The sequence below is a fragment of the Hemitrygon akajei genome, chromosome 9 (genome assembly GCF_048418815.1).
Source record: "Hemitrygon akajei chromosome 9, sHemAka1.3, whole genome shotgun sequence".
Taxonomy (NCBI): Eukaryota; Metazoa; Chordata; class Chondrichthyes; order Myliobatiformes; family Dasyatidae; genus Hemitrygon; species Hemitrygon akajei.
Window position 1 is genome coordinate 147,005,505 of NC_133132.1, and position 14,497 is coordinate 147,020,001.

The window sequence follows — 14,497 nt, forward strand, 5'->3', positions numbered from 1 at the left end:
ACCTGAATAACTCAAAACTGAGTCTGGAGAGCTGCTACATGCTCAGACAGAAAAGGTGTTGTTCCTCAGGCTTTATTAAAACAAGGGAATGCAAATTAAAGTAGCAGGCATCAAGAAGCTTGGGGTCACCTTTATGGACTGAATGCAGGTGACCTGCAAAGCTGTAATCCAATCGATATATGTTTGCTCCAGTACAAAAGAACAACAGTGTTAATACGAGTACAGTGTACTAGATTGGAAATCACCTGGAAGGAATGTTTATATGGTGCAATGGAAAAAAGTAAAAGGTCAGGTGTATATCCTGTTGTTACATAAGAAAGTGCCATAGGATGGGGAGCGATTGATAGGGAGGGAAGAGCAGAGCACAGAGTCACAAAAGCAAAAGCCCTTGAAATGCGAGAAGACAGGAATGTGTATCTGGTGGTGGAATCTTGCAGGAGCTGGCAGAAATTGCAAAAGGTGAGCTGTTGATCGCAAATTCTACTAGGGTGGAAGATAATGGACCAGGAAGCTATTATCCTTGCTTCTCCAAAGCTCTTAACCAAAAGAAGTTTTGCTGTATTTTGATAAATTCAAACTAAGTTTTATATAGATTACAAAAGTCAACATATTATTCATATACTACCAATTGGATTAATAACATATTTCTAGTCCCTTGAATCAAATTTCTGAAACTAGAACACTTTCAAGGGATGAGTGAGCCATTTAGACTATTTCAGTCATGGTATCTGCAGAGTTGTATCATTAGATGGCATGGATGACACTTAATCCACCATTTTAGCAGACAGAGACAAAGGGACAAAATGAGTTCAGAATTATAGATAGACAGATAGATAGATAGATACTTTATTCATCCCCATAGGGAAATTCAACTTTTTTCCAATGTCCCATACACTTGTTGTAGCAAAACTAATTACATACAATACTTAACTCAGTAAAAAAAATGATATGCATCTAAATCACTATCTCAAAAAGCATTAATAATAGCTTTTTAAAAAAGTTCTTAAGTCCTGGCAGTAGAATTGTAAAGCCTAATGGCATTGGGGAGTATTGACCTCTTCATCCTGTCTGAGGAGCATTGCATCGATAGTAACCTGTCGCAGAAACTGCTTCTCTGTCTCTGGATGGTGCTATGTAGAGGATGTTCAGAGTTTTCCATAATTGATCGTAGCCTACTCAGCGCCCTTCGCTCAGCTACCGATGTTAAACTCTCCAGTACTTTGCCCACGACAGAGCCCACCTTCCTTACCAGCTTATTAAGACATGAGGCGTCCCTCTTCTTAATGCTTCCTCCCCAACACGCCACCACAAAGAAAAGGGCGCTCTCCAGAACTGACCTATAGAACATCTTCAGCATCTCACTACAGACATTGAATGACGCCAACCTTCTAAGGAAGTACAGTCGACTCTGTGCCTTCCTGCACAAGGCATCTGTGTTGGCAGTCCAGTCTAGCTTCTCGTCTAACTGTACTCCCAGATACTTGTAGGTCTTAACCTGCTCCACACATTCTCCATTAATGATCACTGGCTCCATATGAGGCCTAGATCTCCTAAAGACAAAGCATTTACCAAGTCTCTGGCCATTAAGCCAAAATAGCCGGCAATAACTGCTAGGATAAATTTTAATATTTACCTCATTCTTTCCATGCATAATCTTTCATTTAATTTTCTCAGTTTTAAAAATATCTGATTTCAAAATTAAAACTAATGAATTGCCTAAACTTTCAAAGATTTCCAACTGCAGTCACAGAAAAGTAGAGTCATGTTTCTCGGCATTTTTTAAAAAAAAGATCACAAATGATTTTACCTCAAAGCATCTTCCTCTTCCTTTCTTTTCCTTGCCAACTCTTCACTTCTTTTACTTTCAAGTGCTCGAATTTTATCATCTTTGATTCTATAGAGCTGCTCCAAAGCAAACTGCTGTTTGGTGTAGCTTTCCCGTAGTTCCTATTGGATTATATAGAGCAATAAAACAGGTGTTCATGTAGCTTTAACTACCAAAGTTAACAAAAATTAGTCCCAAAAAAATGCTAGTGACACATGCATATTACAAAGACCATAGAGATGGAAGTGCGGAACATGCACAGGAATGACCCTGTACTCACTCTGACCACCACCTGCTGCACACAGATTGAAAGCTAAAAGTGATCAAGGTCCAGGCAGTGTTATTGGACAACACTTGATTACAAAAATATGATCATATGTTTTAAATGTAGTTGTTGAGTTTAGGAAAGCCAAATTAATTAAACTGCACAGAATGTGATACAGATCATCAGTGCATGAAGAGGAGAGGACACTTTCAGACTCAGTGTTCTTAGGATAATATCTATTTCCATTGATAGGAGAGGTATGTGATTTCACAGTGCAGTGACTTTGACTAAATTATTAATATAGAAGACTGGACTGATAGCCTAGTTCAAAATTAAGAACATAGGAAAATGGATTTTATTTCCAAAAAAAAACTGGATATAAAAGCTGACATTCGTGAAACTGTTTGGATTGCTATTAAAAGCCTTTATGGAAAGAAATCTGCCATCATTACCTCTAGCATATTTGTGAATCCAAACTTGTTAGCTACCCTCAAGAGTAGTTTCATGAGACATTCAGTTCCATGAAACCAGTACCAGATGTATAGACGGCCAAATCACAACCAACCTCAGCAATACACAACCAGCTTTCTCAGCAACTATTCCAAGTCGAGTTGCCAACAGTCTCATGTTGTACAGGACTTAGCGCACCTGTGAGGAAAGTCATCTTTCAATATTGATTTGGAGCACTAACTGTCCGGTAGAATCAGAAGAGCCACAGGGCAAGAGTTGGGAGCCTCAGGAAAGTCACTACTCTTAAATGAGACACTGGTGATCTCTCATTGATCAACTTATCTCTAAGCTCTGTGCCACTTAGTGACTGGGAAGAGCACTGACATGGGGTGGGAGGCACTGAAAGTATACAAAAAGAATTCAACTTCCTCTCACTATTAGCCTGGTTTCAAGGCCTTCCCAGAGTGGGCCTACACGATGAAAAGCTTAGTACACACTGGACTTGATCATGAGCAACTAGTATGCATTTCAGATCTCTCGCTGACATTGACAGCAATTTGAAAGAGCTCTTTTATAGCTGTTTCCGGGACAAGGAACCACCACATTCACTAAATTACCATCCTGCCATGACCTCCCTCCTAGATTTTACACCTATTAAAGGAATTCATTTGTACATGATTTTCTGGGATTTCCATCAAAGCTGACGCCATGAAGGACAGTGGTATTCGAAGGTGAACAACCAGAATACATGCCAGCTTCCTGATTTATCAGAGGGGAAAATGTTTGCCCTCTGCGATTCAAATTTGAACATCCAAGGACCAAAGTTTTGACAAACAATTATAAGCTGTATGCAGCATAAAATAAACTGCTGGAAGAACTCAGTAGGTCAAGTAAAGATAATTTATTTCTGTAGTAACATATCAAATAAACTGTATGAATCACCTGATATTTAGGGGTTCGATTACAGGACTGAAAATGATTTTTCACTTATCAATTTCAAATGATTAATATTTAAACTCAGTTTCTACTCCTGCCCTCTCCTATGGACTGAATGACCGATCGAACTTTTATCAGTACAAGATTTCCCACATCAATGTGAAGTGATTAATTTTTAAAATCAATTTCTACTCTCGTCCTCATACACAATGAATGATCTATTAGGCTTTTTCAGTGCAGTTACAGTACTTATAGAGTGTAGTACAGGAATATCTAAATCTGTGAGCTGGCAGCAAGTGATGGGAGAATGTCCGTTGACCATCATCTAAAGGGGAAACACTTTATTCAGCATGAGATTGGTTCATACTTCATATTGTTGCAGCAAACATCACAATGCAAGTCTCCATTAAAAAAAACAATGGCCCCAATTTTCCCTTTGACAGGTTGCTGCCAACAGATCCATTTGCTATCGAGTTATCTGCACTTAAATATTGAAAAATAAAACGGCAGATGTTGGAAATCCATTTAAAATGCTGGTAATTGCCCCCATTAAACCACTTGGACAAAAGCAATCTGAGACATGCCCCGAGTTACACATCCCTGCCCTAACTTCTCTCACAGTGAAAAATAGTATTTCTCACTTCCTCAGTAATGGCAAGGGGTCCCACATCCAAAGTGTTAATTGTTCCTCTTTCCACTGATGTTCCGACCTGATGAGTGTTTCCAGCATTTTCTGTTTTTGTATTAATTATTGTATGTTTGAAATTCATTCACATTTAACAAGTCAAAAAGCACTTGAATGGTTCCAGGCTTGTTGGCAACACAATATTTTGTATACTGTTATTCCCATGTCTTTTTCACCAATGATTATTAATATTACAGAATATTAACAAATAATAGAATGTTTTGCTAATGAGAAACTTAGCCCCACTAAAAATACTTTAACCCTACAAAAAGGTACATTCTTTTCACCAAGCAATTCTGTGCCTACTTCTTTTTCCCTTGATATAATCTTCTAAACAGAAATGGAAACGAGAGACTTTTAGAAATCCCACCTCATCGATCAAGTACTACGTCAAATGCTCTCTCTCACATCCCACCCAGACTTTCTGTGTGAACATTGATTGGATGGACAGAAAGGATGATCTCTACTACTCTCCCTTCTCAGAAAATATTTATCATCCATAATACGCAGCAATTTGGAGCAGATCCCCATTACAACTCATCAGACGATTGATCGGCAGTGATGAAAGGTACTGTTGGAGATTGGCCCACAACTTCTTCAAAAGCAGAGGGGAGTAAGGGGCCTTGGGTTTAGTAACGTGCTAGCAGCACTGCCATTTTGAATTGTACTGCATAAAAATAAATGTTGTCATTGAGGGAAAAATTGAAGCCAATGTGTAAATATTTCAACAAGCAGAAGGGCAAGGAAAACAAAATAAAAGTCTAAGATTAATAAGGTGGTTAAAACACAAAAATAGAAAGCATTAGTAAACCTACTACATAAAACATAACAGCCAGCAATGAAGTATGACTGAATAGAGCATGATATGCGACGACTGACTGTAGACTTCCATAGGAATTCAGAAGTACACATGGTGCATTACTGCATACTATAATTTTGTTAATATACCACAGGCACTGATCTCCAGAGAGAGAGCGAGAGAGAGAGAGAGGGGTGGGGGGGAAAGAGAAAAGTGAAGCACTCCCACCTTCAAGGATACTGGATAGTGTTCAGCAATGATTATTGCTTCGGTCCTCAATTACAATAAACTTATCTTTCCAGATTCTGCCAGCACAGTCACAGTCAGGCTCAAATATTCTTTGCAAGGCATTCTACTACATTATTAAGACCTTAATAAGTAATTATTCTTATTTCTAGTTGCAGCCATATCATGGTGTACTGTAGATATTCAGGATTTTCATTAAGATAAAATATTTTTCAACATTTATAAAGTATGCTGTATTATATAAGTTTATTCCTGATTAGGCCATACTCTATTCATTCAACTGCAAGAATCATATGTTGCCAATGGTTTCGTGCCGATTGGTGGGCAATATTGTTTTGTACAGATGTGATCTCTAGAAACTGACTCAAGGCGGCCAATAAATATTCCATTCCTGAGGGGGAAGAACAAATAGCTACTATATCCTGCAATCATATATCAATTTTCAATGCAGCAATGTTTATCTTGCAAAATAGCTTATTCCTCATAAGAGGTTACCAGTAATGTCAGTAAAATACTTGGACTGCAGTAAATGTTAACTAAAAATACTGTATGTCTAACTACTGCCCTTCAGAAACTGGCTCAGAACAGAGAACAATTGAGATGGGAGGTCATTTATGGCCTAGGCTCCACTGGGAGCTAAAGGCCTCAGAAGAAAAAGAACTACTGCTGCACTTTTATCATTTCTCTCGGACTCAGAAAATTAAGTCCAGACTTATTACACACAAGTTTATGGACCTTACTTAAAAGAAATTTCAGAATCTATGTTTTAAAATATGTGTTCTCACATTATATGCAAAACTACTATCTGTACAAAGATGAGAGAATATCTGCAGATGCTGGAAATCTGAGCAACTCACACAAAATGCTGGAGGAACTCAGCAGGCCAGGCAGCATCTATGGGAAAAAAAAAGCAGTTGATGTTTTGGACCGAAAACTTTCGGCAAAACTCATAGATCTGTGCTCTAGGCCCCTGCTCCACATTCTAGCATCTGCAGCCCCTTGGGCTCTTAGGAAATGCCGTTGTTGGCACAATTTGTTTTCTACCAGATGTAGAAAGAAAGTTAGCTTGTCATTTTATTAGTTAAAATAACTCACTAAATTTCTGAAGCATGCTTAAAATCTAAACAATGTGCACTGAGGATATATCAACAAAGCACAAATGGCCAAGGACTATGGAAACAAGGATGCACGAAAGCAGAAAGAGAATAAGACTTTTTTTAAAGCAAATAACCTTCAATAAAAGGAACAAGCTGCTGAGACAGCCCAGCAGAGAGAGAAGGCACTCAAGTACAAAGTCGTCCATTTCCTCACACTGTAAAATAATAAAGTACGGGAAATGAATAAATAAGTATCATTTGTTCACCGAAAGTACAACAAATTATATTTTGGCCAAAAGTGTCTGAACAAGGCGTGCACTGTAAAATAATGGAAAAGCAATTAAAATGAATAAATTCAAACCCTTTTCAATTAATCTTCAAATCTTTTTCAAATGTCAACAATTTGAGGCATTACAGTACAAAAATTAACACAGTTGAACTATTTTATACAGAAACTTTTTGATCATGGGCCAATTATTTCATCAACTTCCCAATTCACTTCAAGATCCAGAATAATTCTTGAATGAACTAGATAGAAAATTGAAAGCTTCAGCACCAATGTGAAAAACATATGAATCTTTAAATTTGGCATATGTTGCACATTGTGAGGTCCCACCCAGGCACAGCAGATGTGCATGTAAATATACAATGCAACTAAATTATAATACAAATATAAAGAGCTATCATCTATTTAAATGAATATATGAACATTATAAAGAAGTATGGCTTGCATTTATAAAGATCTTTTATAAACAGCTTCAGGTCCACCAAACCTCACAGCTGAAGTAGTACCTTTGAACTGCAGTCACCGTTCTATTCAAAGAGAAGCAACTATCAAATATGCACACAGCAAGTTTTCATAACCAATTTAACTAGCACTTATATTTTGTGTTAACCAAGAGCAATAAATATTGGTCAGGGCTCAGGGAACAAGTCCTCTGCTCCTCTTCAAAATTATACAACAGAAACTCCTAAGCGGACCCAAAAGTTGGTTTAATTAGTGTTAGGGTTAATGTTAGGGTTAATTCGAGACTGCCATTACAGGTCAGGAGTGGCTCACGTAATGCGAGGGAGGGGGGAAGCGAAACTTGGGACTCCGCTACACCGAAACTACCAGTGTCACGCGATTCAGTAAACAAAAGAAACAGGTAACTCGTGCGTGTATGGCGTCGGGCCAATAAGATGGACACAAGTGCCCGATATTACCTAATATGTAGCGGGGGGTTGTGCTGGGGGGAAAAGGGATATAAATAAGAGCAGATTGTAAGGGGAAGTCGGAACGCGGCTTCTCCAGCGACTCCGTCGATTCGCTGTGCCAGTTACGAATTCTGCAATAAACCCAAGTTTTGTAATATTCCGGTGTTGGTTGTCTCTCTTCCTAAACGAACACAGGGCAGAATTTCAAGCCCAACAATTAGCAATTAATTTAAAATACAGCACCTCTAAAATACAGGACTTCCTCAGTATCAATCTATAATTTTGTTCTCAAACCTCTGGAGAAAAACTCAAGGTTAACCTTGTTTTATAGAGTTTAACAATTAGCTGAATCATAGGGCAGGATAATCAACATTACAAGTTTAGATATTGTCAATTTACTATCCATAGAAAATCAGACATCAGATATTTGGCTGGAGTTAAGTTTGTCCATCACAACATTATTAAATCTTCATTCCAGGGCGGAGTGGCACTTCTGGTGAAGGACTTGTCACCTCCATTCTGGGACAGCTCACTCACCTTTGGTCCCCATTGGACATGCTCTCACTTATGGCTCCAAGTAGCTGTTTGCATGCGACAGTGGCCACACCGCGGTACACCGCTTCCACAGGCAGGTTAAACCAGGTGAGGGTAGCCAGCGGCCTCATATCCCAATGAGATAGGGACATGGCTGTCCAAGCATGCAAAGTGAGCTCGGGCAGACCAGTCGGAGAAGATCTACAGGGAGATCTAGTGGCTAGGAAGGCAGCAAGCACTCTGTGGAGAGCGAAGGGCATGACAAGGCACAGAAGTTATTGTTATCTATGGCAAATAAGGAAGACCCTAGCTTGTGATGCTTGTTCATACCACTGCATCTGGACCTTGGAGGTCAAGAGAGTGGAAATGCCCCAGTGCAATGACTGTTTTGCTTTAAAAACTCTCCTGCACAGGTCTCCTGTCAAAATTGGACATGGTAAGGCAACCACCAAAGCTTCATTCCTCTAGGTCTAGGCAATACAATTAACCTTTACGTCATTTCCGGTGTACCTTCCCTAAATGTCAAAAATAAAATGGAACAGTAGAATTGTGGTTTTAGTTCATCATTGCTTAGGTCCTTTTAAAATAAAATGACTACATCACTCCACCCTTTTTACATTAGAATACCAGTTAGCCTTTTGCCTCTCAACAGTCTGGTTATTTTTCTTTGTCTGATTAAACAGTAAAGTAAGTGTAGATTCTTCTTCAGCATGTTCAATGTTTATACCAGGTTAAGTTGGCAAGATTTTCAGTCTCTTGCATCCTATTTTTCAAGCTTCTAGCATTTTCTTCCTTGTGCAGGCTGTTCTTTATTTCTCTTTGTTGCTCTTCCAATTTTTTTATCTTCCTGATAATCATTCATGGAATTTACTACCCTGTTCCATCTTTTTATATTCACATTTCCTATTGAACTTTTGATTCAATCTTTTCCCCGATTCATTTCTACTCTTGGATTAGGGGGTACATTTATAAAATGGTTTTGTTTGAAACTAGAAAACGTCCTGATTTCATGCTTCGCCAAATTAATCTACATTGATCAGAGTTCTGGCAACGAACAAACAACACACCAAGTCACATTTTCGAATGCACTTTCCTAGCTGGTGCAACCAGTCCTTTTGCAATATCGGCACATTTGTCTGTGAATATCATTAACTAGCCGATCAATTTGCTATCCATCGAGTTTATTATTAGGATTGCAGAATGCTCAACATGACAGCTACTTTTTTTTAATCCTTGTGACTCTACTAGAAGTGCTCCAAGGCTACAAGGTTTAAATCAACATGGAATTGTTCTAAATAGATGCATCAGGAGTAGACTGTTTTCTGATGTGCAGGTTGCAAAAGGCCTTTTCTGGAGAGGAACCTTTTCCACTCTAGTCTAATCACCCAGTCTCTCAACACACCATGTCTTACAGCCAACTTAAATTAGGCTTTGGGCTAAATAAGCAGGGAAAGTACAGATCTGTCACAGAAAAGAAAAGATGTCCAGGGAGAAAATAAAACATACATTTAAATTAAGGGAACGCTTTTAAGAAGATCGAAGAACCAAAAGCTGGCATCTAAAATCAATGAGTAAAATATAGATCACATCTTAACAAAATATCGGTTCTCTTAGATAAACATATGATGGAAAGTAACACTAAATTTTAAAACAGGTTAAATGCCACCTTTGTTGAGGTAGCAGATTTTAGCAGGCACAAGAGTTTTTAAGTTATTCAGCATTCCTGTCCACAGGAGACAATACTAAAACCAAGCAAAATTCTGGTTCAGATTGCTGTCATATGATACAATAATAAACTTTTTTTAGGAGAGGATGGGAATACCTGTTTTAACTAGAATGGTCAAGGACTATATTAAGATCTATGATCAGGCTCACTTGTTAACAATATTTTGATATTACCTTCAGTTGGCTGTTAAAAGCATCCATTTCAGAAAGTTTGTCTGCTGTTTCTTTCTCTAGTTCCTTCAGTTTTTGGCGAAGCCGTTCACAAGATTCTCTCTTTTCAGTGTGGCTATGCTTCAACAGCACAAGGCCTGCGTCAGAAGAACACACCAAGGTTCACTACATTTGCTAACCTTGTTTCTTAACTCAGACTTATTTTAAGCATGAAGCACTGCAAAGGTTAGAGTCAGCTGAGTAAAACTCTGGGGAAGAAGAAATCAGTAGATCAGGCAGCATCTATTGATTTTTTTTAAAGTTAATATTCCAAACAATTTGTTTCCATTTCAGAATTCCAGCTGGTTGCATTACCACCTGGTGTGGAAGGGCCACTATAGAGAATCAGAAAAGCCTGCATAAAGTTGTAAACTCAGCCAGCTCTATCATGGGCACTAGCTTCCCCAGCATTGAGAACAGCTTCAAAAGGCGATGCCTCAGAAAGGTGGTATACATCATTAAGGATCCACATCGCACAAGACGTACCCTCCTTTCATTGCTATTGTCAAGGAAACGGAACAGGAGTCTGGAGACACTGACTCAGAATTTCAGAAACAGTTTCTTCCCCTCTGCCATCAGATTTCTGAATGGACAGTACCTCACTAGTTATTTTCCTCTTTTCATAATATATGTCAGTGATATTAAACCTGTTTCTGATATACTGTGTCTATACTAAAAAATCAGCATGAAATCTAATGAAAAGTGAAACACAAGAAGAGTGAACGTATATGTAAAGAACAGAATATACTCACTTTGATTAGAGTTGGGCTGAAATTCTTTTATTTGGTTGTTCAATGCCTGCTTCATAGGAATTAGTTGATTTAACGTACTCTGACATTCCTACAAGAACACAGTTTCACAGTTTCACTTTTCATTTGAGTTACGAGTAAAAGAAAACAATTTTTTTTTAAATTGCTGATAATTTCACTATAAAGTTAAAAGGTTGCAGATATTCTCAGAACAATTTCATACAGACAACAGGTTTCAAAGACAACAAGGTGTCCGCTGTGGATCAAATAGATGGGGTAGGTTATTTGATGGTTAGTAAGAAAGATTCTATTCTGCTCCCAACAAGTTTTATAAAGTCCCATTTTGCCATATCATCTCAGGAACCTCCTTCCCCCAAAACAAGGAGGAGTGAATGAATATGTTGAAGAAACTACAAAGAAAATATGCAGTCCTTCCCCCCCCCCCCCACCACCACAAGAACACACTTGACTCCCAACACAGCTTATCAACATCCTTGCTTTCAATGCTCATATGCAATTCCTCAGCAAATTAACCCGTACACACCTGTCTAGACAGGCTGAAACGTCAACTGTACTTTTTTTTCCCCCATAGATGCTGCCTGGCCTGCTGAGTTCCTCCAGCATTTTATGTGTGTTGCTCAGACTTCCAGCATCTGCACATTTTCTGTTGTTTGTGATTAACCTTCCAAGGATGTGTTGGTCAAAATGCCCAAGGACAATCCCAGTTTAGGCAGCCAGGGACATGACCTCAGCTGGCACACCATAGAGCACCCAACCCCAGAATGCCTTGACAACCTCAGACAGGAGGCAAGATGAATGAAACACAAACTGGAGTAGGCCACCTGGACCTGCCAGGCTGTTCCATTCACAGCTGATGATCTTCCTCAGAAATATTTCCCCACACTATATATTGAACTTTGGTTTGACTGAATTCAGCTTTGATTCAGCTTCCATATTCCCCAACCAGTCAAATGCTTTCATAATAAAGGCTAACAGACTAGTTGTCCTCCTAAATGCTTGCTCCTTCTCCACACTGGCCTTCAGTCGTGTCCCTTTGAACATCAACACTAATCTTTACTTCACTGTTTAATAAAGTCAGCATTTTTTCTGTTATGTATACTGATTTGGACATCTCATATTTTTCCCACATTATATTCCATCCACCATTTTTCCGTCCATCATTCAGTTTGACCATTTCCTCTTTGCGCCTCTTTACGTGCTTTTCTGGTCTCACAAGACTTGTTCGGTATTATCAGCAAAATTGGAAATATAATATTCTGTTCCTTCATAAATACCAGAAGTCCAAGTGCCAATCCCTGCAGTACTCTACCATTCTGAAAAGGATAGGTTTATTCCCATTAACAATTCTCATTCTCATTCAGCATTAGCGCTTTATCCCCAATTCCATGGAGTACAAACTTACCAGAAACTTAGCCAAACTTACTGGAAATCCAAATGATCCCTTTATTTCTTCTCACTGTCAAATCTTCAAAGAACTCCACTAATTTAGTCAAACAAGATTTCCTTATTATATATCCCTGACTTTACTCAATCCTATTATCTTTCTCAATGTGTTCTGCTGTCTATATTACACATGCCAGTATCATCTTTACCACTTGACTTAGGCTAATAGATCTGTAGATCCCAGTTTCCTCTCACCATCATTTCTAAGTGGGGTTACATTTGCTTCACCTCTACCCAAGTCTGTAAAACCTTTACATTCAGAGAACTTTAAAACTACTGAAATTGTCTTGAATAATTAAAAAGTAAAATAATAAAAACATCTTAGAGAATTATTAAATCATATGAAAACAATAAAAATAAAAATCTAAAACTCTACCCAATTACTAGCTCAGGAATCCTTATTTAAATTAATGGGAATTTCAATTCTAGCTCAAACCTGGTTAGTCCTGATTTCCAGTGTCCAGTGGCCAGGTGGAGATATGTCTCCACCTAAGGAGGTGTAAGGTGCTCCTTCCCTCCACTAGCCTGCAGGTTACCCTTGGGTAAGGTGTAGCACCTGTTTAGCCTCCCCCGGTCAGGGTTACATGAAGCCATGTGTGCCAGGGATGGATGGTCATATGAGGAGCTGGTGCATATCACAAATCCTGGTTATGCACCCACAGACACCAGGCAGACAATCACTGAAGAGTATTGATAATGGCTGGGGTCACATGTCTTGTAAAGATACTGCCCAAAAGAAGGCAACAGCAAACCATTTCTGTAGAAAAGTTTGCTAAGAATGATCATGGTCAAAAGAATACTATCACCCTGTCATATGAGAACATAGAAATTTACAGCACCTAATAGGGCCTTTGGCCCTCAATGTTGTGCCAACCACGTAACCTACTCTAGAGACTGCCTTGAATTACCCTACCACATAGCCGTCTGTTTTTCGAAGCTCCACGTACCTAATGAATTATATCTGCCTCCACCACCATCATCGGCAGTACATTCCACACACCCACCAGACACACTGTGTGAAAAATTTACCCTCTGCACCTACTTCCAAGCACCTTAAAACTATGTCCCCTTGTGTTAGCCATTCCAGCCCTGGGAAAAATCCTCTGTCAATCCACACAATCAATGCCTCTCATCATCTTATACACCTCTATCAATTCACCTCCCATCCCCCGTTGCTCCAAGGAGAAAAAGCCAAGTTCACTCAACCTATTTTCATAAGGCACACTCTCCAATCCAGGCAACATCCTTGTAAATCTCCTCTGCACTCTTTCTATAATATCCACATCCTTCCTGTAGTGTGGTGACCAGAACTGAACATAGGACTCCAAGTGGAGTCTAAAATATTACCTTATGGCTGTAACATTACAACATGGCAGATCATGATTATGATGAGTGGAAGACAGGTGCTCAGTACAGCTCTCACTCTAAGTAAAATGACACAGGTTCAGACATTTACTAGTGCTTGCAGCTGGGCACCAGTTGCTTCCTTTGGAACTACTGGCTCCTACTATTTGATAGCACATAGAAATGGTACATCCATACTTTAGCATTGTCCCTTTGTTTTAAACTGTGCATGAAAGTAATATAGACCAGATGAACTTGTTCCAAGTTGGCAATTAATCCAATACAGAATATTTCAAATTGTTATCCTTCCTCAAGAGATTCGAGTAAATACACACATTCAAACAAAGGCAGCTTATCCACAACAATCTATTATAGTAGTAAGGAGAGGTCACTACCTGAAGTTGTTGCTGCAAAACATTCACTTCTGTTCTCCTCTGATCATGCTTCTGATTTATGAGATTAAGTTCATTTTCTTGAACTTCTTTTCTGCTCTTCACTTCCTGCACTTTGCTTGCAACATTTCGCTGCTTCTCACTCTATAAAAGTGTAATGGTTACATTTAGTGTTTAAAGAAAAAAAACTGAACAATAGCAATTGTACTAATTCAAAGAAAAACTGAAATGACAACACACCAGTAAGAACACACTGTGGGGTTAGACAGGGCCTCCTTCCCACATAATATTAATTGCAAAAGTTATATTTGATTCTGAGTCAAGATAATTAGTTCTATTTTCCTGAAGTTGGATAACCTCATTAATTACAACAGCAAGAGAATTTTTATTTATCCAACCATAATAACTTTGCTCATGTTTAACTTCTGCTTTAGTAGGAGTGAGTGTTGGGGTGTCTTCAGATTAGAGGTGACATTCCTCATTCCACAAAAGACCACATTAAATGTATTCATAAAAATGGCTGCATCACAGGCAAATGAAGTCAGGCAGTTTAACCCACTCATTTTAAGACCGTTAATG

General features: G+C 38.7%; 1 protein-coding gene across 8 annotated transcripts in view; it reads right to left on the bottom strand.

Moving 5' to 3' along the window:
* The window catches only part of LOC140733634 (intersectin-2-like), a 216,579-nt gene that overhangs the window by 98,591 nt on the left and 103,491 nt on the right, over positions 1-14,497 (bottom strand). For 6 of the 8 annotated variants that reach the window (XM_073057231.1, XM_073057229.1, XM_073057233.1 and 3 more), the window contains 5 exons: positions 13,922-14,062; positions 10,722-10,809; positions 9,934-10,067; positions 6,438-6,518; positions 1,808-1,947 (listed from right to left, as the gene is read on the bottom strand). In XM_073057231.1, the coding sequence (XP_072913332.1) occupies positions 1,808-1,947; positions 6,438-6,518; positions 9,934-10,067; positions 10,722-10,809; positions 13,922-14,062 (584 nt within the window). The remainder of the gene's footprint in view (positions 1-1,807; positions 1,948-6,437; positions 6,519-9,933; positions 10,068-10,721; positions 10,810-13,921; positions 14,063-14,497) is intronic. The other 2 variants (XM_073057235.1, XM_073057232.1) reach the window with 1 other exon arrangement.